Below are 27,778 nucleotides of genomic sequence, written 5' to 3'. Positions count from 1 at the left end.
GATATAGCTGTGTGGAAGGAAAAAAGAAAACACATCCAAAAGAAAATGGAGGCTTGAGTCCAAACACACCCACCTCTTTACCAGAGATCAGCATCAAGAACATAAAGCCTCATTCAGGCTCTCGGTGCGACAGGCTGCAGAATTCTGCCGTGGGAGGAACAACAGGCTTTGTTATTGGCCTGATATCTGAGCCTCACTCTGACTATGCTTTTAGCTCCCTCCTGTTGTGATAGTTGGACAGAGGATGCAGATGTGGCATATCAGGGTCCAAGTGACAACTGAACAAGCTGCCCTCAGGGTGAGAGAGGCGCAGACAGTTCTGGGACACTTGATGTAACAGAGATGGGTAATTGGACCATTGGATATACATGACATAGAGACAGAGATGCCCTGGATAAAGAGTGTGCTCTGTCGAGGAACATTTCTGTTTTAACCAATCTTGAAGCATTTAGGTTACACATTTTTAGCCGTGCTCGCGGCGTGGCCTTAGGGAGGGCAGTGACGGACAGTTAGAGTGAAACATCACAACGATGGATGGAGGGATTCCCATGATATCCAGATGATGAAACTGACAGCTTAGGTGGTCTCTCTTGACTTCTGTTTTTCAGTGACTGCACATATACCGGATGGATTGTTACAAAACTTCACTCACATCCATGTTTGTCGTGCAGTATTTTTTGACGGACTTTGTGGTTCTGATAGCTCCTGGTGCCACAGACAGAAAACATTTGATTTTTTATTAAATATCTCCACAACTATTAAATGGACTGCCAAGAAATTTCATTTTTTTATGATTTATCCTTTGGGGAGCAAGTTTGTTTGCATTGAATATTTGACAAAGTAAATATTTACACAAACAGTTGCTGAATGAGATTGGGTTCAAAAGCAGAGACCTGCAAAACTCATGTTAGCATTTTGTAGAAACTGAAAAGAGTTACCTACTTTGAAAATGTACATGTACATGGGCAAACAGAGATAACACATACAGAAAAACTTCTGTTGGTCTATGTTGCTTCTACTGTATATCATACTTAAAACATTCGACAAAGTTGGAAGAAAGAGTCAGAGATCAGGCTATTTAAAGCAGGATGACATGTCGAAGTCAAACTATGACTGCTAACTCCTGAGACATGTGCATTGTTTATGTTAATAGAAGGATTACCATGCTACCTAAAGCATTTAGCTCAGGGTTGGCCAACCAGTCAGAGACCCAGAGCCACAAAAATGACCGTGGTACTACAGAGAGCCACGTCATGCATGTGGTCTTAAAAATACTCTTCCTCTCACACATAAACGAAATGACATAAAATGAAAATCAATACATTTCCAATTTTCAAAGCGAGGTTTATTGTGTTTGTGAGTTTCAATTCGTACAAGAGAAAAGAAACTGAAACTTAAGTATCAATCCCAAATGATCCCAACGTTGGCATCCATATATATATAGTTTAGTTTGATCCGCACACCACTACTCATAACTATATATTTTAATGAATGGATCAAAGAGCCACACACCGAAAGGCAAAGAGCCACATGCGGCTCGCGAGCCACAGGTTGGCCACCCCTGATTTAGCTAGTGCCAATCTGTTTGAGTACTGTCCTACAGAACTGTGAGTTTGGCCTTAAACTTTTAGTCTCATTGGTAACTTCATCTAAAAGTCAAATAAACACAACAAGTACTATGGATGAGGAAATATATTGGCAGGATGATCGGAAGTTTAATTAATAGGAGTGTGATAACAATCCTGTCAATAAAAAAACAACAACAACAACAACAGATAAAAGGGCTTACATTCATCCGTTCATTGACAGACCTGAGCAACACAACCCTGTGGTGGTATGCTGTCTACCACTCCATACAGATGAGGAACAGGCAGGGCAGCGGCAAGCTGATGATTGATGATGAAATAAATATAGTGTCACTAGTTTTCTGAGAGAAGGGAAAACCTAACTCTTCAAGTTTTTGACGTACAATCTATTAGGTCACCTGAAAAGTTGTCATTAAACAAAGATTTGTTAAATAAAAAGCCAAAGCATTAATGAACACACCAATGGATGTTCAGCGGTAGATGACCTCTTTATTTAGATACTGTAGATAATCGACGTGTCTACCAGCCAATGGTGTGTTTGATAGTCTATTCTAAGGTCACTACTTTGCAGAGCCATCAGTTTATAATCAAGTATAAATTGTTGCAAACATGTTCACTTTTTCGCCTTAAATCTGAGCTTTGAGTCCACATTCACCTGCAGTGAATGCGGTGGATGTGCTCCTCTGAACTATTACATAAAGTAAACCCTGAGACGGGATTTGCCTCTACTCAGTTTTTAATATCACTTGAGTGAAGCAGCAGGTTAAATCCAGTGCCATCTTTTTATGCCCCCTTCCTCACAGCAGTGTACTTATCTCCTTTCTCCAACACTTCAGTGTTGCCCCATTTAATCCACAACACAAGCCTCAAATAAAACTTTAATGTCTTTTTACAACTTCAAGCTGACTAATTAATGATTAAAAAATCTGAGAGGGTAACAGCTTTTGACTTTCATTCCCACATTGACAAAAGATTTGGTGTTCCTCTGCCTTTTAGTGCTGACAGATAGTCAAAGGGAAAGGGTGAATCTGGGTTCAGTCTGGATTGTATTTCAGGCTTTGGTTGGATTTTTTTAAGTGATTTATCAGTTTAATGAGATTAGGGTTCATTATAGCTTGGTTGTTGAAGGCATCCAGAGGCACTTAGCCTTTAGGAAACAGTGGCACAGTCTCAACATATTAAGAAGAAGTAGATCAAGTTAAGATACGTTCATGCCATAAGGAACCTGCACACAGGAGCATACACAACATTTGTCTCACTTTATCTTGAAGACTGGAGAGCTCTCTCAAATTAATCTGTTAAACTCGGGTGGATTGACTCAGTTACAGAACTTTCCCTTGGTGAACACATCAAGGATATACCTTAAAAAGCCTCTTTCTACCTTTGAAATACCTCCAGGGTTAGTCCCTTTCCTCTGCTTTGACTGACCTAGAAAACTGCTGTCCATGCTTTTGTTTCCCAGGACTGTTTACTGCAGAGCTGGAAACTCTGAGACTGTCCCACTCTGAACTCAAATAACCCATCAGACTTTCTCTGAACTCTGTAGCTGGGGAACTCATGAACCAGAAAACACAATCACACGACCCTGACCTACTGTGGATAAGCCTTTATTGGATCGCAGTACTACAACTCCTAGCATCTGCAAGCCTGATTCATGTCTTAATACTGGTGAGGTGAATAAAACTCTGTCCATTTAAACTCCACAGTACCTGGTCGAGCTCCCAGCTCTCTACCTACAACAATGTTATTTTTGAAACTCAGTGAATTTCCCTGCCACTTTCCAACCAACTCCCTTTGGATGCCCTCCCTTTTTGTGACCAAACAGATTTCAGGGATTCAGATCGCTCACTATTACAGTCTAGAGTCAAAGACCAATTAATTTAGTGCAGCCTACATATCATATTTGCTCACTGTTCTGTAAAATTATCAGCCTTGTCCTTCTGTTCTCCTGGAACGTGCAGTGATGATCTGTGCTCAGTGTTGTTCCTGTAGAAATCATGAAACCATGAAGTCCTGTGTTAAATTCTACCTGGCTTCATTTAGTACAAACAGTGCAATGCAGTTACTGGAAACTCCAAATGGATTTTCTGTCTGTGCAATATCGAAGAAGAAAATTTAACCAAAACACACAAAACAATTTTGTTTTTCACTGATTCAAGACGTGATGCATGCAAAAATCAAAGCTACTGAGGGAGATTTCACCACAAACATGAGGCAAAAGTGACCCTCCTCACATAACTAAGATAGATAATATAAGACTGTTTGGTCTCTTATATAAAGTAATTAGTTAAAGACATGATCTATAAGAGACATTGCATTGCTGCTTCAATTTCTCCTCCAGTTCAAGTTATGAATGAGTAAACGGCAACAAAACAACAGGCGACCCGCTTGGCAGCTTTCCTTTTTAAGAATGATAAATAACATGATGCTGGTTAGTCTGTGTAATAAAATAATAAGGTATAGACCCGATCTATAAGAGAGGAAAGGCATTAGTGCTTTAATTTTGCCTCCATTTGAAATAATGAATGAGGAAACTCTAACGAAACAATGGATGACCTTCCCAGCAGCTTTCCTTTTTAACAAAGACTGTTTTTCACACTGATCATTGATCTCTGTAACCCGCCCCAGCCCCCCACATAGCTGGTATTTAGCTCTAGCCCAGCAAAGAGTTGGTGCTTGCTAAGCACTAAGTCCAATCCCCTGTGGTAGGGCTGGGTAATGCCAAGAACCTTACGATTCGATTTCAGTTCTTTAGGTCGCGATTTGATTCGATATCGATTTAATCGGATATTGATTTAAGTGCTTTGATTATCGATTTTCATGCCCCATGTGAACATATGTGGTATGTCATCTTATGTTTTGGAGCAATAAAACAACCCAAGTGTTAGACTTTAAAACCAAAGGATCTGGCTTTATGCTGCTGCTGCTGCTTTGGCTGCCATTTTTTTGTTGTTTGGTGTCTGGTGGCCCTCGTCCATACAACGCAAATAACACGCACAGTCCCAGTCACTTGCCAGGAAATGAATCGATTCAGAGGATTTGCTGAATCAATATTGAATTAGGCTAGGAAATATTTCGATGCATTGATTCATCAATATTTTTACCCACCCCTAACCTGTAGCCAGTTGTTGTTAGTGGAAACACGAAGACCCAGAGCTAAATCAGGCACAAGCAACATGTTTCAGTGATGACGGCATTAGCTGATCACCTCTGGATCATCTGTCAGTCAGCTCTAACAGCTGTTTGTGTGTCTGCGCATGTGCGCCGTAACAACTTTAAAAAAACATAAACAGATATGTCTGTTCCTTTATCCAGTTAAACACACACGTTACCATGAAGAAAACCTGCTCTCTGTTTATTCTGTGTGCTGTTTTGAAGCACACGGATCACTTTACTGCTAAAATGTGTCATTTTTAGATTATTTATTAATAATTTAGCCTTTATCTAGATCGCATCTGATTGTATAATAACCTAGATTATTGTCTCTTGGGAAGATATTGTTTATTAGATTTCAGTTTTCAGTATTAATCCCACTGTTTTATTGATTTGATGACAGCTGTGTTCAGTATTTTATGCTTTAACCTCACAACAAACACTTAAATCCCAGCTTTATGACCAGTTTCTGGAAGATCCTCTGTGCCTGTTTTCAGCTCGTCTTTTCTCTCATTAAACTGCGCTTTGTTTGTGAAGTTTCACATAGAGAAGTCTGCGCCACTGCAGCGTCCAATCAGAGAGTGATATTCCATATGGGGCCGTGTCTGTCAGTGAAAAGATTTCTGTAAAGCCAGCTCTGGTGTTTCCTCGATCATAGCGCCTCCGATCTGTCTCCTCCATTATTTACATCTCAAAATGTTAATAATCAGTCTGATTAATCAGAGACTAATAGGTCTATCTCTGCTATCAAGACAAGACCATCTACCGACAAGCCCTCAATGAAGTGAGATGGATCTCAAGGTAGTCTGTTCTTGTTTAGGTACAGATTCTTGTGACAGTGTGGGCACATGTACAACTGCAATCAGGACTGTTTACTTTTATTGTCTATATCCATAACACACAAACAATGTAGGGCTGTAAAAGTGATAATCCTGATTTAATTAGAAGTGACTATCACAGCACTGATGACGCACACCAAGCATAACTTTTAACACCATCAGAAAGAAACAACTCCAGAGTGAGTTAAGTGTTAATTAAGTTAATAAAGTCAGTGTTCCTTCACCTGGACTCTCTGTCCTCCTATTGTCTCTCTATTTCTCAGTGCAGGTGTCAAGTCCCTGTTAGAGCTCCAGTTTGGTAAAAGTAGGAGAGAAATCTGAAGTATTTAGTTGTTTAGGAGCACATAGAAACACACTGAGCTGAACTGACCTGGTTTAAACTCGTGTCCTTCTTCAGATACCAACACATATTGCAGAGAGGATGAATACCACGATTTAATTCTGTCCAATATTGCAGTCTCATTATTATCTGCTGTTGAAAGAAGGACTGCATGCTATTGGAAAAAACTGAGCTGCTGATTCCATAATGTAATGTGTGTTTCCTGGAGCTAAAGCCTGCTCTGCTCTTGAGGCTTCGCTGTAGAAAATCTTAAAGGAAATGCTGAGAGCTTTGGTGCAGTGTTCATGTGAATTTAGAGACAGAAAGCACAGCGCTGCCTCGGGCCATACAGAGTCTTTCCAGGGTAATGATCAGTGAAATTCAGACATAATCCAACACAACAAAGCAATGCAAAATTCCATAAAAATGTAATGCATTGGTGTTATCTTTCCAGATACGGGGACAGTTAGAAACTTGGCAGCTGCTATGCATCCACGGATAACAGGATAGAGGTGGTAGTGTGTGTGGACAGCAGCTATTTTGTCTCTGACAGCAGATAGAAAACACCTGCTGTGACCCCACTAACTTTAACTCTGATCAAAACATCTCCACAAGTGGGTTGCCACAGTGCTACAGTGCCCTGCTCCATTGATTCATGATGTTGCCAAGTGCAGCATGTGAAGGGAATAAAAAATTGGACCACGAATTGAGCCCTGAGAGACCAAGAAGGTGATATCTGCTGAAAAAGATAAAGCACTGTCTATTGTAATAAGGTAAGGGGGCTAACACTATCTCACAATGCTGCTTCACACTGTGGTCAGCGTAGTGTTTCTGCAATAGGGCAGAGATGGTCTTATAAAGTAGTGGCGAGGTTTAGACTTGTGAATGTGAGGTCCAGACTAGGGCTGGTTTTAAGTGAAGGATAATTGTTGAGCAGGTTGTCACAGCGGATTGGAATCAGATTGGTTAAGCTCTATGGGAAGCAGAGGGATCTATCGCCACCTGTGAGTTATTATCCACTCAAACCGGATGCTCACTATACATTATGCTTTGTACAAGGGCATTCACAGAAAAGCTGGTTTGTTGACGTGTGGACCTCTGTGGCACAAGTCACCCTGTTGTGTTCTTCTGTCTCTCCCTCCCTCTATGCAGTTGTTTAGTGTGTGTAGACTCTGTATCTGATTGGCTAAAGCAGATATCTTATCCTAGATATAACCAGCAGTCTTGTTAACCTTGCAGAGCAGATGGACCTGCCTGATTCAGTTTCTGAAATCCTGCAGATCCATTTTGCCAGGCTCCACTGACCAACGATTTCACTCGGCTAAATTCTGACTGGCCCAATCAGGGAAGAGAGGCGGGAGCTGTGGGAGCAGACTTGGCGTCAGCAGACTTTCATACTTGTCAGCGTTCCTTTGATTCTTAAGTTGACTTTACAAAAACAGCAGCAGTCGTCTAACGCCATTATCACAACTGTTTCTCGTGTTCCTGTATTTGTTCTTCTATTGTTTCTCAGCAGCAGCAAACATAAGCTACGTCATACCGTGGCTTGATGCAGATTGGTCTGTGGTGAGTGTGTCAAATCAGAACGGTCGTCCAATCACCAGCTGCTGATTTTTTTGAAGGTCCCGCCTCTGAAAACAAATCTAAGGAGCTGCTACCTAGATGGACTCGTGGAATATTTCCATGGCGGACATATGAAACTGTCCGTATGGCGTGTCAGGTTAAGGTAATGTTACTTAGCCTGTAAACACAAGACTGGTAGAAGACATGGCTGAAGACAAAACAGTAGTGACGGGCCTGACAAATCAATGGAGAACAGACAGACAGACACACATCACGTGTGGACATACTTCATAATAGATGAAAAAAACAGCACAGTGACCTGCACATTATGCAAGTCAACTCTAAAGTACAACAAAAGTACAGGAATCATGCATGGCCATCTGAAGTGGCACCCACTGGCTAACCCCAGTGATGTTAGCAGCAGCTCAGGGAGACGTCAAGTGCAGAATACGGTGAGCAGTTACACAAAAAAAAACACTGACAGACAGGACAAAATAGCAGATCCTAGATTTGCTTGTTAACGTCATCACAGTCCCACACAGCTCTCTGCACTATTAACAACCAGCAGAGTGACAGCCTGTGAGAGCGGATCAAGGAGATGCAAGGCAGGAGTGTGTCGCTAACAACAGACCTGTGAACATCCTCAACCATGGAGCCTTATGTCACAGTAACTGCTCATTACATTACAGATGTGTGGGATAGGAAAGCCAGAGTGCTTACTGCCTCTCTCATATCAGAGCGACACACGGGTGTCAACATTTCACAATGTTTCTTTGCAACAATTAAAGCATAGGGCCTGCAGGTGTTTTGCACAGTGCATGATAACACTGCAGCGATTAACCTTACCTTGGAGCTGTGAAAATACTCTCCAAAAGGTATAGGATGCACCAGGCACACACTACAGGTGGCAATAAAGGCAGGTTTAAACCTACCTGAAATCACCAAGGCCATCAATGCAGACAGACGTGTGGTTGATCATTTTCGTCACTCGTCTGTGAAAACTCCACAGCGATGAAGACGATGAAGCAGAGCCAGTGATGGGGAAATCCAGACTGGAAAATGACAACTTTTTGGTCCCCACTTTGAGAGTGGGCACAAAGAGCCTCACTCCACTCCAGCAGCCAAACTCTGTGCTCATTGCTAACAACTCGAACCCCGCTGAACTCAATAATAAAAGTGTATTTTGAACACTAAAAAACGAGACAACTGGACTGTTAATAGTTTGGGATGACACTGATGAAGCCTCATGGATGAGAGGAGGATTTACTCTTTATTTTAAGAAGCTGGCAAGTGTCACATTTTTTTTTATTTTTATTGTTTGAGTGGTGCCAGTTTGTGGTTCTGAGACATTAGTAAAAAATGAAATTCAAGGCTGTTAGTCTATGTTTTGTATTGATGCACCTTACTTTCTGCACTTTACTGTTCATTGTTCATATTGCAGTGAACTTTAATACAAGTTGCTCATTGTTGAACGGCTGCGTGCTTGTGTTGTTCCTCCACTGTCATTGTGATGAAGCCATCATATGACTTGTTGACTTGACTTCGACGTTATTGATGGATAAGTAGATCTGAAAAACTCTGACGTCAGTAATCCCCTACTTTTCACCATCTAGATTCAGTGAAGAAAATGTTCCCCCTGGTTCAGCGTTAAATAGAGCTTGTTCGATAATCTTAGCCAAACTGCAGTGTATTCTTTTGGCATTTTCAAATTATGCATGAAATAATTTCTCCACAACTTTCAAAGTCTGCTGGCACTGTCTTTTCCCACAACCCGTACTGCAACACAGCTAAAGCTCATGCTGTGCTCTGTTATGCTCTTGCTTCATGTCTTTCTTTTAAAACGCCTTTGCAAAATGTGTTTACCTCCTTTCTTTTTGTTTTTGCTGTTTAATAGCCAGTCATTATCTTCAGATCTAAAGTTTTTTTTCAGAGCTTAAGCTTTTTGTTCCCAAAATAAAGCTAAGAAATATCAAAGATATTGTACATGATGCATACCAACTTAGAACAGACTAACAGAAACTTTTTTTATTGACAGGCTTAGGTGAAATTAGTCTTTTCTGTAGCAGAACTTTGCTCCAGAGAAACAAAACATTATTATTTGAGATGTCCTGATCCTGAGCATAAGTATCAGATTGGCATTTTCTAACTGATTGTTGATCAGTATTTTAGCTAAGACAAAATATCAGTGCCAGGGGGCCCCCCTTCATGATCAGCCTTACTCTAAAACCATGACCAGCCAGACCAGCTATAATACCAACGTCTCTCTGAGCTCCTCTGCAGAGCCCATGATTGTGAGAAAACCAATCTTGCCACAGTCAAAATAAAGGTTGGTTATAAAAAAGGGACTAAATGAGTATGGATAGCTCGATAAAGCTGAAGCTAATGGAATAAAGTTCCCTGAAGGAAATGTGCGTTTGGACAAATGAGATGCACATCATTTCTCTGTGACCATAACATCAGACCACCAAAATCCAATTTCTTTCATGAGTCCATTTGGACATTGAAAGTTATTTCCTCTGAGGGCCCTGGAAATAAAGCTTTCAGAAGGATGTGACTGGAATAGAGGCCTAAAAAATATTCTTATCAGGAAATAATGATGTCCCAGTGAAGTTGACCTCTGACCTTTTTTGGATTAATAATGTCACCATTTCATCATTTTATCCTACTATAGACAGTGGTGTTAAATTGTGTCAGGAATAGTTCATGAATTCTTGAACAGTGGCCAAAATCATTTCTTTGAAGAGATTAAAGTGAACTTAACCTTTGAGCACTAAAATCTAACCTTTTCTACCCTAAATGTGAATTGACATTGGTGTCGTAAAGAGAAAAATATTACCTCCTGGCATTTCTTAGATGTCACATTCATAAAAAATCATAGAACATAAAATATGTATGCACTTACAGCTCAACAACTGTACAAAATGTCTCTGACAACAGATGTCACTGGCATGAGAGAACAAAATAGGAGTAAGGCTTCCAACAAGTTTTTATACAAACAACAGAGATACTGTAGCAACAAACAAAAAAAAATCCACCTTTTGGTACAGTTAATTGTTGTTTATGTTTCTGTGTGCAAAGTGTGCTGGTACAGAAATGGTCACCATCACATAAAGTGACCAGGAGACATAGCTGACTTTCTCCTCTGCTTGCTGTCCATCTGCAGAAGACATGTTAGATACTACAAAGACCTCGTAAACCTCAGTGTGTGCCAACCTGTGAGTGAGGAGGGTTATCACTGTAGTGGCTGTGACAGAAGGCAGAGCAGAGAGACCCACAGCATGTAGTTTATATGTATGTCTTATCACATCATTTGAAGCACATATCATACCAACGCAGGAGTGGCCAACCAGTCAGAGACCAAGAGCCACAAAAATTACAGTAGTGCCACAAAGAGCCACATCACACGCAGTCTTACAAATGCACTTCCTCTCACACATAAACGAAATGACATGAAATGAAAATCAATCGACCTCCACAACATTTCCAATTCTCAAAGCAAGATTTAGTGTGTTTGTGATAGCTCTATCTATCTATCTATCTATCTATCTATCTATCTATCTATCTATCTATCTATCTATCTATCTATCTATCTATCTATCTATCTATCTATCTATCTATCTATCTATCTATCTGGGATTGAGAGGAGCACATGTAGAGAAGAGAAACTGAAACTCAAGTGATCGGCGCACCACTTCCCATAAAAATATATTTATATACATTTTTATGAATGGATCGAAGAGCCGCACACCAGAAGGCAAAGAGCCACATGCGGCTCGCAGGCGGCAGGTTGGCCACCCCTCTACTAATTGACAATATTAGTGTGCATGTGCTCATTCTGCATCACTTTGTAGTTATTTTGTGCCTTCTATGCTCATTAACATCTTTTCAAGGGTCTTGTGGTCATTTGGCATATATTTATAGTTTGCAGCATCTTAGTGTTTTTTTTGTGTCACACTCCACTCATTTGCATTTCTGTGTCAACATTCAGTGCTGCTGTGGCTGCTCTGTTCCTCTTCTGATTTGCTCTGAATGTTGTTTTGTGCCTTGTTGTATCCCTGTTTTTTTTTTTTTTTAAATTCCATTCAGAAAACTATCCATGAGTTAAAAAATGACAGTCAAACACGCTCTGATACTGGTAAAATGATAAAGAACTAGCCTCCTCTGGGCTCTAAGCAAACACAGTGGTGGACAGCAAAGGTAGTGTTTCTAGGAGACAACCTCGAAAAAAGAAATAAAAATAAAATAAAAAATAAATAAATGAAACAAAAACAGCAACAACAATAACTGAACAAACAATACATGTTGATCTGGGAAGAAAAGTATATTTTTGACCTTTTATGTTTTTATCTAAAGAAGAAAACTGCACTTTTGCAATTTGTAAGGGAAACTGATGAGTGGAAAAAAGGTCACGGCATACGAGCAAAAGAGCCTCTTGTGAAAATTAGTTTATAGCTCAGTCTTTACTCAGTATCCTTGAGCTTGTTTTACTCCTGGAGTATCTCTTTAAAAAACCCATGAGCACTATGTTAAATCAACAGATGGGTTTGAGTACCAGGACCTGTGTCAGAGGTGAAGAAAGTTCTTGAAATTCAGAATCAGATGGGTCTAACAGAGCAGCACTGAATAAAAAATGTAGGCTTCAAATTAGGTTTTAAATCACATTCTAAAATTCCACTGGAGTTAAAATGCAAAATTAAATGACATTAAGTATTAATACTATAGCTGAATAATGTAAGCTTCCCCCTTTGAGTGTGGGAATAGTTAGGACATGGTACCTGCTCAATTTAAGTAATACAGTCAGTTTAAGTTCTCATGACAGAATGTTCAGTATGATTGTTTAGGACCATGTCAGCTCAAACTCTGCTGTTGGTTTTTCTGTGTGTCGTGTCATCTACGTTTAGGTTTCTTGGCTAAATTAATGTGTAAGGATCAGTAGCACCTCTAGAGGTGTGCGCTGAAACTTTTCAGCCAAGTAACTCATGTTGTTGAGTCTGATTCTGATAAAGTCCAGCTGTGAAATCTTATTACAGTATGAAAAGGCTTCTTATAGGAACAAAAATTAGATCAAATTTCTCCAGACCACTTCTCTTTCGTCACACGGACTGCCGAGCCAGCTCAGCGATGAGCCAGAGAAACAACCCCGGTGCTGGAGGCGCTCAATTAGAGCTGCATGATCAAATATGTCAAATGGCGCATGAGGTCTCAAGACAAAGCATGAGCCATCTCCAGTATCTGCTGTCTAAAGGAGGTCAGCCAGGGCACGCAATGAAATCTCTGCTGTAGAGCTATTTAAAAACACGAAGACCAAGAACAGCTTGTCCAGAAATGTTCTGGAGACTAAAACTGTCCGCAGAAAAAGTCACCAATGGGAGCAAAAGTCTTTTATTTCAGCAAGTACTCTGCACTTACTATCATTGTTTGACTCTCATGACTAAGGAAATAATGGCCTAATGGGTGTTGACTATTAATTAACTTTCAACAAAAGTATTGTCTCATCACAATTTTTCGATTTTCTTCATTAAGGTCTGTTTATACTTCACATCTGATATGCATACAGTGAAAGCCTTCTGTCTGTACCTTAGGTTCATTACTCTGCATTTTTTCTTGAAGAAACAGAATAGATATGCGACCAAGAGGAATCGTGGGGGGAAGGATGTTGAAAAGTGTATCCAACAGTCCAAGGTAGATCCATGACCACGGCAAAGAAAAATACAAACAAAAATGACAAAATTTTGACAAAATATTGTACGAGTTGATGAGAAACATGTTTCAGATGTTACCTGGCACAAGCACTACAGCAAGGACTGCTGGCAAGGAAGTGAGTGTCAGTTGGACAGGGAAAGAGAAGTAGAGACCAGTTTGTTTGAGCGCCCTCTTGAGGCACGGATCAAAATTTGACACCTATCAAAGCAACAACCTCTAGTCCTAAAATATTAAAGCTATACGGAAGTGTCAAAAAGTGCGGTTGATCAAGCCTGAGGCTGGCTGCAGACACATCAGAAACAATACACTAACTAGGGCTGCACGGATAATCTTTAAAAGATCTTGATCCTGACTCACCATGTACATGATCTCATGTCTGTACACTGATGATTCTTAAGCATTTTTGTCATGGGCTGCATTGTAAACAAATGCCCCCTCAAAACAGCACTGCCACTGCCTTCTTCTTCAACCAATGGAGAAGCATCTCTCTTCCTTGTGGGTTTCTTGTAATTTTTTGTCTTTTTTTGTCATCTTTGCATTTGAAGTGGATCATTACTTTGCATGGCTCATTTGCTGGTTGTGGACGCTAAACTGGTTTTGTCTTCAGTGATATTTCTACTATTGTTGCTCCTGTGAGATCCTACATGTAACCATGGCCACATTGTTCACATGTGAAATGAGTTGTTAGCAGCCTCTAGTTTGTCAATGCTAACTGGTGCAAGGCCTGATGTTTCCCGACAAGGTGAAGAGAAGGAGGTGAGGACGACGTGCTGGTTCTCAGGTGTGAGCTAAAAAGTGACGACATGGACCTGTCCGTCCATCCATCGTTATTGGGAACGTAAGATCTATCTCCAATAAGATGGACGAGCTAGCTGTGCTAACCCAGCAACACAGGGAACACCAGAGGGTAGAGTAGCATCATGCTATTCACAGACATGGCTAACGTAGCTAACATCAGACACCAACGCCACATTGGAAGAGCTTCACCTGCTGTGAGCAGACAGGATCCAGAGACTGAACAGACTGCTGAAGATGCTCAGTCCTGGACTCTGTGGTGAATGATGGACAAGCTGTCGTCATCTATTTTCTTATGGACCTTTTTGCACTTTCTCTACACTTTCTTACTTTTGTTTTCTTGATTGCTGCTGTGACTTCTCCTGAATTACCCGTTGGGGTTAAACAAAGTATTTTCTATTCTATTCTATTCTATTCTATTCTATTCTATTCTATTCTGTAAACTATCTTTGATGAATAACAAGAGTGAACTTTGGTGCTTCTGTGTAAGAGTTTTTCAGATTTGACTCTTACGCAGACAAAAGTTAAGACAAAAAACAAACTTGAGTAATGAAGGAAGAAATTGCAACTGTACTCACTAAAAATGCTGTCTGAGATAATTAAATAGCAAACAGACTGAAATAAAAATATAATGAAGGCTCTGAAAGGGGAGGCAACATAGGATTTGGACAAAAGCGTCTGTTAAATGAAACTGTAGAACTGTAGGATGCTGTTAAGTAATAATGTGTTTTTCTGCTAAGGTGTTTCAGAGCCTAGAATGGCAAAACAAACAAGCACTTCCGTCAAAGTGAATCAAGGACAGCTGCAGAGATCAATCTTGATGCCTTGGCAACACGTTACATTTATTTCAGTTAACGTATTGAATTTATCAGCAAAATGAAGAGAGAAACTCAGACTTTGTAGTGGTTGATCAAAGTAAGAAGAGACTCACCATGTCTGTGTCCGACACGGGGCCAAAGCTGGTCACGTAGATGTTTGTCCTCACTTCTGTCACGCTCTCTGAAGAAAAAAGAAAACAAGAGGCAGGAAACATCAGAGTGTGCTCGGGATACAGGAAGCTTTGCTGCAGCTCTGTCTGTTAAGCTGATTGTTTGAACATGACGGTGAAGTCTGCCTGTTGGCATTTCAATAAGCTGCTTCGTGCAAGAAATTCAACTGTAATCAGGGGTTAGAGGAGCATTTCAAACCCAGGGAATGTGTGGATTTAGTAAGGGATGTGCTCCTTTCTGGACGGCCTAATACCCAGATTTGAGCTGTCTTTGAGCGTCATTTGTCAAAATGTTGTCGATGTTGTGCCACAGATTGCAAATGAAGACCATCATGCTACAGTGTTCAAAACTTGTTAAAACGTAGATCTGCTGCTGAGGGTTTGTTACAAACATAAAAAAAAATTCAGTCAAGGATTTTCATTTTTCCATCAACTTTTCAGGTCTGAAAATGTTGCTGTGCACAGCTTCACAGATGCTCCTGGAAGTCTTTAGTTCAGTAAAACCACCGTTTATTTGGCTCCGGCTGGTTTTGTCCACTACAGCATAAAATGTGCTTTGGGCCAGGTCCAAGTCTGTATCTTTAGAGAGAAGACATCCCTTTTGACCCAAAATAATTTGAGTTAGCCTGCCTCAAAAACATTAACAGTCCCTGAGGGAATACTGGCTCAGGAATAAAACGCGGCAGCTCAGCATTAAAGACGTGTATGAGAGAGCATCTGTGTGTATATTTTATCCTGATAATGGGCACACTTTGCTGCCATTACACAATTCTATGCATGCATTATAATCACATTAGACAGGATGGGGTCTATTCTGGTTGTCTGATGGAGATTTTCTGCCCTGCATTTTCCTGGGACCAATTTACTTATTTACTTCCTTTTAGTTAATATACAATTTATCTAATCAGCAATGCATATATTTGCATGTTATGTAACTTGAATACTAAATTCTTGCCAAAAGTCTGTCTCAAATTTTGATAAATAATTTATTGCACTATGCATGAGTTAAATCAGTCCAATAAATGACCCAGCAACCCATGTCAGCTCCATCCAGTGGATAGAAGCACATTTTTAATATACAGTTGATTGGTCAGGATTCTTTATCACGGGGACGTCTGCCTGTCTTCAGCTGACCTGACAAAAAAGGCAAAAATGTCCCTTAAAAGTTAACCTAAAAAAGCATTTTAATTGTGAATGTCATCAGCAGCTGTGGACAAATTGTTTCTGGATACTTCACAAAGGAGCTGAATATAGCTCTGAGTGGAGCAGAATATTAAAAGTCGTGACGGATCAAGTTTTGCCCTCCTCACTGTGGGCTGAATCAGCTCCTCTGGGCTGAATGTGTGAAGACGACTTCAGGGCCATCGGTGAGACAAATAGCTGCTCCCAGCGGTGCAACAACCTGAGACTGATGAGGCTTTTCTCCAAAAGTGAATAGACCGTAGGCTCTAACCGTGTCCCAGATCTGAGCGACCACCCACAGGTGAAGTCTCCCATCCTTTTGGCAAAGGGCCCCCATGAGAACGGAGATCCACTTCCACATTAATCATTCCTGTGACACAAATAGCTCGCACAAATACGTGATTATCACAACACCCAGTCAGCAGTTTGCATGGCAGACAGAGGCGAGGGAGCAGAATGAGTCGCCCTGTTTTTGTTTACAACGGTGCACTGGAGCATGGGCCGAGCTAATAGAGGCTGCTGGAAATGAAATTAAATGTTCTCCACTTTCCATCAGTCTGTGTGTCGGAGACGGCCTCATGGGACTTATTCTGCTCGATTGATGGTGGGAGCTGGACCGGGGTGTGACCAGCAAGAGCCAGAGTGGCCATCTTGTTTGTGATCTTGTGGAAGCCCTTAACCTCGACTGAGAAAGAGCCCCTACTGATGTGCATGGTGCAGGTTGAGTGTTCTTCTTTTTAAGCCCAAAGTGTTAAACCAACTGCTGGGGGATTTTGATTCTCACGGGGGAATAAAATGAAGAATTTTTTGTTCCTTTTTTTATTTTACTTCAGGATAAACAGAAATTTGATGTCTTAGGTGCAGTGGATCCTCGTCAAAAACTAAATCGCTTTCCAGCTTTACAAAGAGATCACAAGTGCACTGTTGACTCGATACGACAAAGCTCTATCTAATGTTTGAGATTGTTTGTACTTGTGCTAAATGCATATGTTACATATCCTTACCTAAAATCACAAGGTATAATTAATATACATCAAAATATTCCATCATTCCAATTATGGATATATATATATATATATATATATATATATATATATATATATATATATATATATATTTTTTTTTAAATTCAATTGAACCTGTAGGGTGAGCCTAGAAGGTTCATTTGGTCTGACACAGAGCTGGCCTAGGCCTCCATGGGGCCCTAAGCAAAATTTGATTTGGGGTCCTCTATTTTTGCTTTGAAGCCCCCGCCCCCCCAAAAAAAAATCAATCAATCAATCAATAAATAAATAAAAAATAAAAAAACAGCCAAAAAATACAAGGCCAACCTGGGAGAATCAACTCAAATTTACACAAATACTAAGAGGTTAGCATGATTTTAAGCTATTTAACTGGCCAAGCAAAAGAAATTCTCTCTTGTTTTTAACTACCTAGCTGATTTGCTATTACTGGCTACACAAATTTCTTTGATAAACATTCCTTTACTAAGACATGCAAACATCCTTTTATCCTGGTGTTTTTTCCCCCTCATCTTCCTCTTTCTCTCTGTTTCTTCTCTCTGTCCTTTAAGGGCAAGTCATTTTTCATGTTTTGTGTTAACTACCTGCGCTTTCAATGTGCAGTGTGCAGTGTTCACTGCACGGCAGGACGCTCACACTACCGGCCAGTCAGTCAGAATCACTAGCCCTACATCATCAGCAGCACTCTGTTGACATAAAATTGTGTTATAGCCAATAATATGTTGTTGATTGTACCATCACTCATAAACACAAAAAATAAAAAAATAGATTTTTTTAGTATTGTTTCGTTAATTGGTATTGGGGGACCCCTAGTGGCTGTGGGGCACTAAGCAGGTACTTAATTCACTTATGCCTTGGGCCAGCTCTAGTCTGACCCCATACGACACACCTAGACTGTTTTTGTATCTATATTAGTGTGAGTTGTTCTTCTTTACCTCACTATATTTTGGCTACAGTACGAACTTCCTGCAGTTTTTTCCTAATCTTCACAGTCTCCTTAACCACATGACATGACTATGACATAAAGTAGGAAAGCTGTTAAAAGTGGTGCTGCTTAATGTCTCAACCTTACTTTGTATCCAGCACAGTTTTCCCAATGAAATCCTGTGACACAGTTTACCTGTTCCTGCATGGTAAACTGGTGTATGGGTTGCACCGAATTGGAAGAAGCTCTCCTTTTTTGGATGCCTCAACAAATATTGAAAGCACTCTGAGCTTTATGGTAATTGAAAATGTTCATCTCGGTAGTACTACATTTGAAATAAATCTCAGTTTATGCAAATTGGAAGCACACTACATATCATTGGATATATTTTCTGAAGTAAAAGACCAGACTAATGGCCTTGTTGAGGGTCTGCACTTTGGAAGTGCTCTTTAATCATGTTTTGAAGAGGAAAAATGATAGGAAGAAGAAATGAATCATTTAAATGTGGCCATATTACTGCTCAGGGAATTAGCCAAATGAAAACCACCTGACAGTTTATAATTTGGAAAGTCAGTGTATGAAAAAGTGAGAAACTATATCATAAAGGGCCTTTAATTACATTATAACAAGTTAAAAAACTGCACCTCTAGCCCTGTGTTAAGCTCTTCAGTCAGCCTTTTCAGCCAAATGTAATTGGTGTAGAAGCCTGCTCTGTTTCACTGCAGCTCACAGGTCTGCACCCAGAGTCACTGGACTACAAAGGGAAAGCCTCACAGGCAGCTCAGACCACCTCATCTCCTTGCCTTTGGATGTGAAGCTCTGCAGCTCAAAGGCACAATGTGACATTAGCGTCTTGTGCCTGCCTCTTCTCTCTGGTTGCTGCCATGGAGTCCAGGTCATACGGCCTGGTGGGTCTGCAGCCTGGTAGCCTCGCTCGTGGCTCCAGCAGTGAGCAGCGGAGCAGAAAGGAGTGTTCCAGCTGGCTGGCTGAGGAACGGCAGAGCCTGCTTGAGCATGTGTGTTCGCTGTGATGCAGTTTGCTGTCCTTGGGGGGGTGAATATTTGGATGAAAAGGCATCAATTATAGGGCTTTTCCCTGACATATGTGCTGATTTGCCATTTGGGCATGACTGAACAAAGACTTCAACTCAAGGGAAGGAAGACTTCCGACAACAGTGACCCGAGCTGAGCAGTCCTGGTGCTAGTGTGCCACCTGTATGACTACTAGTAGTAGGAGAGTTCAGAGTGAGTAGCTGGTGACCCAGGATCGGAGGTTTAGACACTTGAAAAAAATACACAAGATACTGGTTTACGTCTATAGAATCAACCAGTCATCTAATTGTGTTTTTATATTGGCATCAGCAGCTGGAATATGGTCTTAGTTCAGAGGAATACATTTCTTAATTTTAAAAACACAACTACTTTTTTAACCCATACTGCAGCCAGTCAGTAGGGGGAGCTCTGAATCTTTTAGCTTCAGTGAACACATACAGTTTTAATTAGGAGTCTATGACTGAAACAGTCTGAAAGTGTTCTTTTCCAGTTCAGTCTGAGGTTTACTAACACAAGCCGTAGACCTTCTTACCTCCCAGCCCCGGGCGTAGCCTGTTGTCGTATCCATCCAACAGCCTGTCGAGGATTCGGGTGAAAATGGTGATATTGTCTTTGCTATCATCTGGCAACGGTTCTCTGTGTCCACCGACCGCCCTGCAGGAGGAGACAGAGACAGAGCGATAGAGTCATAAGATGGAAAATGTATTTAATGTGAGAGGACATTGATATATTGTAATACTCAGGTAAATTTAGCGAGCACAGATGTAAAAGCCTAGTCTTTATTTATAACAGATGTACTTCAATAGTATACACAGAACATTGGAAATGGATGTACTGATGACTCATTAGTCAGACAATTTGAGCAGCTTTTAATGCAACTAAATTATGAAATAATGATTCTCTGTTCCCATCAGCGAGGTTATCTGTGGCCATCCAGTTGTAACTGATGGCTGTGGTACAAAGCCTGAACATAAATTGTTTTGAATTCAATATTTTTGAAAAATTCAGTTCTTTTCATAAGATATTTCTATTCCATAATAACATCTAAACTTACCCAACAGTCATGTTTCTTTTTGAGTCCAACACTTCTGTGTTATGTTTTTACTGCACCATCATTGTCATCATCATCATCAACCTCCATAAAAACCTCAAAGATCCCGAGGTGTTCCTAATTTGCAGTGATGTCCAGACACAAAAAAGATGAACAATTAAAACAACAAAAACAAATCAAAGGGAGCTACAGTGAGGACAATTTCACACTGAGATGAGATAGTTTGAGGTAATCAACTTGAATTGTCCAACAGAAATGACAGAAAATGTGTTTTTACTTGGACTATCAGGACCTCAATCATGGAGAGATTAGGAGTAACGTTCCCATTTATCTCCTTTCTTTTTCTGCCTCCTTATTTAGGATGCTGTTTTGGTCTTTGTGGTGCTCTGTAGTTAAGCTGCTGTGACTTTGTCCTGCCTCTGCCAACAAAACCCTTTGATGAGACTTTATCAACAAAGTTTGCCTCAGTACTTGCTTAAAGAGTGGGTATTGTGCTTTTTAGGCTTTGTACTGTCCCTCTGCTACCCCTGTAGTAGCTGTCCATGATTTATAGCTCAAAACAAATCCCTATTTTTGGCACACTGGTGTTTTAGAAACCATTTTTCCAGCCTCTGTCTGAAATACTTGCAGACCATGGCCAGACCTTTGTGTTTGAGGCCCACCTCTCCAACGTGTCATGTACCAGATAAGAGATCCTTTTGAGAGAACCTCATCATTTCAGCATGTCTTGTGTAGGTCTTGTTCCAATTTTTGACTGGACTGGTTCCAGTTCATGGATTTTCCACAACTTATCACTGTTTAGCTGTCACCACTACCACTGGCTCAGTCATTCGATCCCAAACTAAAGGCACTGATAAGAACTACTTACTATATAGCATAAATGTGGTCTTGAAATTATTTAACTGCAATATAATATTGTTTTTTTAAATTATACATTTCTACAATTCTACGATTTCATTAAGCAGACACTTTTGTCCAAAGCAACATATAACAAGAGCAGAGAAGTAAGAGCAGATTTGCATATCTAGTATATCACATAAAAGTACTAAAAGTTCAGCAATCAATCAAGTTGTGGTTTGATGGGTCTAGTTGAGACAAATTCAGCGTATTTGGAGCAAAAAACAACAACACTGAAATGCAATTTCAGGTTCATAGTAAACCCACATGACTGGGAGCATCAGACAGTTAGTAGAGGTCCAGATTAGTCAAGTTATTTAACAGGAATTAATTAGAGTCCAGTCCGAGATCTCGAGATAGGAGTGATAGATGCCTCCTTGTCACATAGAATTCAGTGATGAGTGCTGTACAGCTCTCTGGTTATAGATCTAAAGCAGAGGTGTTAAGCCCTCTTATTTACAGAATGGCGTTGGTCCAATACGGTGAATTTCCACACATGATGTAAATACTTAACACAGTTTCACCAGAGAATTCATCATATGCTATCAGCTACTGCTTATTAATTTACATGGCCCACAATCCCCCATAGAGCAATATAGTGGTGAGATGAAAAGGCCACTATACTGTAGGTGGAGCACTGATGAGTTAATGAGTGAATCTTTAATTAAACCTAAATCCCCCGAGGAACTGCCCTATAATATCCAAGTAACCCCGTCAACAATCAGCCCCCATCTCCATACACTTAGTCTCAGACACATGGTATTGTGCTCATCGGTGAGGATTAAACTTCGAGCAGATCAAAGAGCTCTGGCTTTATTTTTATCAATTTGTTTCAATTTAATTCACTTTAATTCTAACGCAGGTATGCATGGGAGACAACAGCATAAAAGATTCACAGAAAAGTCTTCTAAATGTTTCAGATGCTCTGATCCTGCAGCTTTGGTTAAAAACATCCTGATTTTGAATGAGAAAAAAACAAGTTTCTGTCACACAAAGTGCAATGCTCTGTGGAGAAACCTCAACCAGATACAAAGTTGAAGATGGAATCGTACACTGAGTTTAACATTTTTACGAAGGATAAGGTAGTGTGTACATCAAGAAAACCAGCAGGGTAAAATTATTGATTTAAAAAGTGCACCAAACGTAACAAGAAGACAAACAGCCTTAGTGACAGCTTTTATTTTGTATTGAAACTTTTTTTTCTAAAAAAAGCTGAATATTTTGCATGTTTGGCTAGCTCAAATAACTTAATTTTTGTTACAACAGCCTGATTTCATTATAAAGAAGAGGAGGAAAATGACCACCTGCCTTTCATATGTGATAAATTTATTCCTTTAGCAAATTAACTGAGTCGACAGCTGTGTTCTTCAATCATCACAGACTGTTTGTGTTGAGTTTTGTTCTGTTTTTTTTTTTTTGTTTGTTTGTTTTTTGCTAGTGCAGATGGTTTATTATGATTACATGCAGCTCAAATGTAGCTACCCAGCAGAGAAAACACTGTATAAAAGATTATGTTATCGACAAAGTCAAAGTAATGTTAGGATGCCCTGGTTACATCAGTTCCTGGTGGCAGCTGGCTGATTAACATAACAACCTGTAAACTCCTGTCACTGTCAGCAGACAGCAGCAGACATTAAGTTTCCACTTGGTAGTGGCAGCGTAGTAAGATTGCAGGACACAAAAATAAGAGCAAAAACTTTGTAACATGTCTACTAGGGATGTCCCGATGCGATCATGTGATTGGAATCTGGGCTGATCGTGGCATTTTTAATGATTGGAGATCGGGGAAGAGGGAATCAGAAGAAGCCTGGGGCCTTAGCTCTTGTTTTTAATTAAAACGTGTATAATAGCACATCATCATTCATCTTAGCATAGAACTTTATTTGTCATTATAACCAGTGCAACAAAATTGCAAACAATGAAACTGCAACCTTATTGTCACACACATACAAGGTAATCTTGTGGTGCACCACTGAGAAGCTTTGTTTTCATTTTGTTGATCCAATGCTGCACTAAGTGGAGGAAAAAAGCTATATCCATGTTGGCTAGAATGATACCTTCATTTTAATCACATAAAAAAACTCAAAGGACAACTTGTAGGAGTTTTTTTTCTTTTCTTTTTTCCTAATGTTTTGCTGAAAGATCGGATCGGAAAATATCGGGACTGGCAGATACTCAAAATAAAAAAATCGGAATCGGATCGTGAGCAAAAAGACATGAACGGGACATCCCTAATGTCTACATTATTTCTTGAGATCAACTATGAATAACTGAGGACCCATAATGGACCCTTGTGGGACAACATTTTGTATTTCTAAACAGCAAGGCTGCTGACCATTAAAGCTATGGTCTATGATTTGAAAGCTTGGTAATTATTAATAACACTGTTAATGAGGCTGTTATGGTCTGATGTTCCACTCTACGCTATAAAAGCAAAAAGAATGAAAAAAACCCATTCATTAAATCAGCTGCAAAACGACATAATAATTGACCGATCCGAACCGCCGTCCCCCTTGTTTTAGGTTTGTGCGTGAGTCCATCCAATCCCCTGTCTCCCCTGCTACGCACCTTCCTGCCCATGGTCCTGCCTCGTCCTACCCCACTACCCCGAGCTGTATTTTTTGAAATGTGTCTCAGCCAAACTGGGTTTCAGATTATAGCTTTGATTGGACACATCGCACAGCACCACCGAAGTGATTTTCAAAAATCTGAGTTTCATGTTGGGACGCTTTGTGGCATGCTCTGACTTTCAGTAACTCATCATTACATCCACATCCCGTCTGTTTAAAGACTGTGTATCTCTTAGAGGTCACTGACTCAAAAGTGTTTACTATCGTGTGTCATTTAAAAGATGTTGAGGATTTCAAAATAACATGCTTACATGCATACAGGAAACAGAGCCTGTTTTGAAGAATTCAGGCGAATGACTGGAGCCCAGCTAAGTGGCTATTATGTGGGCATGTGTGGGTGATAAATAAATATCAGCTAAGCATCATGGTTCCCTCATGTTCCAGCTGTGTGTGGTAGAATAAATAAGAATATCCAGAAGCCAAAAAAGAAGGGGAAGAAAACAAATGCTTTTATTTTTATCAGGACATCTGCTGCTAGTATTTCATGTTAAGTTTTTAATGCAGTTATTTCTACTTGATAATGCAGTCTTTCCCTGCAACCTCTCCTCTTCTTGTTTTTGACTTGTTTTCTTTGTTAAAGCACTGTAAACAGTTGTTTTTCGGATATTCTTAGACTGAATCTTCCTTTCTGAGCGTCACTGTGTGGATTTTTTTCTCTGGTTATGAAACAGCCTCAGTTCAACACTGATGCATCTACATAACTCAAAACATCATGGCAGGCGATCAGGAACAAGACTGTTATAAAATGACTCTTTCAGTGTGGCTATTTCTGTCACCAGGTCAGATTATGACGAAGACGTTTACAGCACACGGATCAAAAGAGCCTTTGTTGAGGAAAATGTTAACTAAGTGTCACAGTGAGTCGAACAGGAGACGGGTAAAGGGCAGCGCGATAGATGTCTATGCAAAGGACCGATCAGCAAAGAGACGTGGCATGATATTTAATGGCTAAATTCCTTGTTTAATACCATTTGTAAACTAAAGGAAGGCTGCATGTAACATATCAGTTTGAAATGCAAGATGTTGTTTTACCTTAAGGTCCATTTTCTAGCTAAAGCTTATCGTGGATAAACGCAGCCACGTAAATGCCAAACCAAATGCTGCACACATTACAGCAGCATTGCTTTACTGTAGTGGAAGGCTCTGGGTGATAAACTGGCCTGTATGCAATCTCGACTTGTCACCACAAATCCTGCTGGGTACAAAGCGAAGCAGAAAGGTTCAGCGGTGCTGCTTTTTAACAGCTTTTCTCCCTAATTGGGTCATGATCATGCATTTAAAGAAAACAGTGGAAAACCATCAGGTAAATAAACTCTCTGGAGCACTGTTTTGGCTTTAAAGATTCCTCAACAGGTGACCAGTGAGGCGAGTGTGTGTGACTTCAGAGGAAATGGTTAAGGGTAATGGGTCCTTACCTCACAACTGTTATATCAGCGGAAAGCTCAACTGCCATACAGGGAGCAGGTTTTCAAACACCATATGTTGAAAAAGATAGTACTAGAAAGAGCTGCACTGACAAGTGAACACAGTGGAATATGCTGAACACATTGGAAAAATAGGAAAGAAGACAGTTTCAACTTTCCTGTGAAAGATCTCCCAAAACAGACAGGATTTTATACATCTGTGTGACTCTTTGAATTTTGGGGCCAAACCTTGTCAGGAGGAGCTATGAATTATATCACAAAACAAAAGTTCATATGTGCAAAGTGGAAAACAACACAGCTACGTCCTGAAATCAATGGTGCTGGCCAATAGGGCTGGGACAATATGATTTTCTTCTAATTCGATTATTTTAACATTTTTGGGGTGCTGATTGTATTTAAGTTGCAATTCTTCAGTTTTTTTATTTTTTTAATTTTTTTGATTTTAAGTTTGCTTTTTTTGTTACAAGACTGAGTGAAAAAGTCGAACAATGATGTCTACAGACTATATAAGGAGCCCAAAAATCCACATTGCATGCGAGTCAGTTTTTAGGATTTAATCAGGGAAACAAAAATTCCCAATACTTTGGAGAGAGGATAGACTGGTGGTCTAGGTCGCGCTCTAGCGGCAACCTCCGATCTAAGAATATGAGACAATGTGGAAGTGCTAAAATCTGCTGTTTCTGGAGTGTCCGCTTGAGGCTGGCTCTTGAAGTACCGGGAGTCACGTACACACCAAGCCAAAAAAAAACTGTTTTCAAAGCAGAAATTAACCTATTTACAGCCTGGTTCAAAAAACGCCTCCTGTGTGAGTTGCTAATTTTACTGTCGACATTCACTGTACAGGGGGTGAATTTTTTTTCTTACTTGGCTGTTTAGAGGATATTAAGATCGCAAGCTTGCCCAATCAGAGGCACAGCACAGTAGAGCCCGACCGATATAGGATTTTTGGGGCCCGATGCCGATACTGATACTGGGGGCCAAAAAAAGCCGATATCCAATATATCAACCGATATCCAATTTGTCGGCTGATATATATACTAAATTCATTGATATACACGGTATATATACTGTGTATAATCACAAATCATTATAATACCCATATGATTCAAGACAGAGACAGAACACTATTAAATTAAAACAAGGAACTTTAATTATAAAACTGTCAACATAAGAACTGTAGCGTAAACCAATGATAAATAAGAACAATCTGTAAACACCATTATAAATAAAGAAGTCAAACTGTAAACACCTTAAATAAATAAGTAAAACTTTAAACACAGTTAGCATAAAAAAAAATGTAAACACACAGTGAGCAACTTAAACAACGTTAAAACACTGTTCTATAGTCTAACATTACATAATGGTGGACGGAGGGGGCGGGCACTCGGGCAGTGTGCAGCCCAATACACAAACCCACATGAGCAGGAGGGACAGAATCTCCGTGGAGCAAAAATTTTTATAATCAGCTACATTTTGGCTGATGTTGATTAATCCGTGACAGGCATAATCGGCCCAACCGATTAATCGGCCCATCGGGCTCTACAGCACAGGTCATGTGACTGAGGGGTGTCATACAGCTGTATGCGGAACCCTTGCCACTACCAATATGGCTGTGGTAGCTGATGTGCTTCATTTTCCGTTTCAGAAACAGATGGGCGACGTCGGCGAGACTACGTCCACGTTTTACCACGTTTTACCACCATACAGTCTATGGTCGTGCTCCATGAGATTCGCCGTAGCGCAAGTGGCCTGGGTTCAAATTCAATCTCTGGCCTGTCCTCTCACCTATCCAATTCAAGGCACAAAAAATACCCCAAAATGACTTTAAAAAAACAATAAAAATAAAAAAATAAAATCTGACACTACCATAAATCTTTTTTTTCTCCTACCCCTACTGCTTGACTGGAGTTAAGAGTTACAAATGTCGACTGGTGAAGAGAAAAGTGTCCACACCAGAAGCTGTTCAGTCTGATAAAAAACGAAGCAACAACAAAACAAAATAAAGTTCTCACACCATATGAGTATTAAGTTATTATTCCCATCACCACAGTGTGAAATACTGGGAACCTAGTTTATGATGCTTAAAATTTTAGAATAGATAATCCTCAACACTTAATCCAGGATTGATTATGAACTTCTATGTCTAATACCTCTTGGCTGATGCTCCCCTTTTCAGTCTTTCTTTGCCTGACAACTGTGATGTTTCTCATCCACACACTCTGAAGTGTGAGCAAAACCAACCTCGGACAAAACAGTGAGTCAGATGAGGTGTCTGCAACATCTGTAGAGTAATCCAAAGATGTTCTTTTTGGATTATTAACAACACTAACTCAGGAGACAAAAGGAACTTAGAGGGCTAAGGCAGCAGCTGTTGGTTGTGAAAAAGCAATAAAGAGCAGATTTAAAGTTTAAACAAGAAAGCGAACACTGTCTGGTGCAGAATTGAGAATGAGGACAGAGTTTGCGTTTTCGAAAGTTAGGATGCTTTTATTCACTTTTCTCTGCTGTTAGGATAGAAACAAACAAAGAGGCTACTGGAGAAGGATTTGGGGGATTGTTAAGCATACTTTCCACTCAACCGTGCCTGAAATCTTATGCAGCTTAAAGAGGAGAGTTCCCATGATTAGCAAAATGATCTCAGATATTTT

At 40.1% G+C, this 27,778-nt stretch overlaps 2 protein-coding genes across 4 annotated transcripts in view; one reads left to right on the top strand and one right to left on the bottom strand.

The window, feature by feature from the left end:
- Window positions 1-27,778, top strand: part of gabrb4 (gamma-aminobutyric acid type A receptor subunit beta4) — a 354,886-nt gene that overhangs the window by 75,440 nt on the left and 251,668 nt on the right. The window lies entirely within an intron of this gene.
- gabra3 (gamma-aminobutyric acid type A receptor subunit alpha3) overlaps window positions 1-27,778 on the bottom strand; it is a 167,335-nt gene that overhangs the window by 66,033 nt on the left and 73,524 nt on the right. For all 3 annotated transcript variants that reach the window (XM_074672399.1, XM_074672401.1, XM_074672400.1), the window contains 2 exons: window positions 19,661-19,782; window positions 14,890-14,957 (listed from right to left, as the gene is read on the bottom strand). In XM_074672399.1, coding sequence (XP_074528500.1) covers window positions 14,890-14,957; window positions 19,661-19,782 — 190 coding nt within the window. The remainder of the gene's footprint in view (window positions 1-14,889; window positions 14,958-19,660; window positions 19,783-27,778) is intronic.

This window comes from Halichoeres trimaculatus, unplaced genomic scaffold (assembly GCF_033239565.1).
Source record: "Halichoeres trimaculatus isolate MK-OKI-2021-1 unplaced genomic scaffold, fHalTri1.1 fHalTri1_scaffold_6, whole genome shotgun sequence".
Lineage (NCBI taxonomy): Eukaryota > Metazoa > Chordata > Actinopteri > Labriformes > Labridae > Halichoeres > Halichoeres trimaculatus.
Note: the sequence above shows the minus strand (reverse complement) of the source record. Positions and strands in the feature narration are given on the sequence as shown.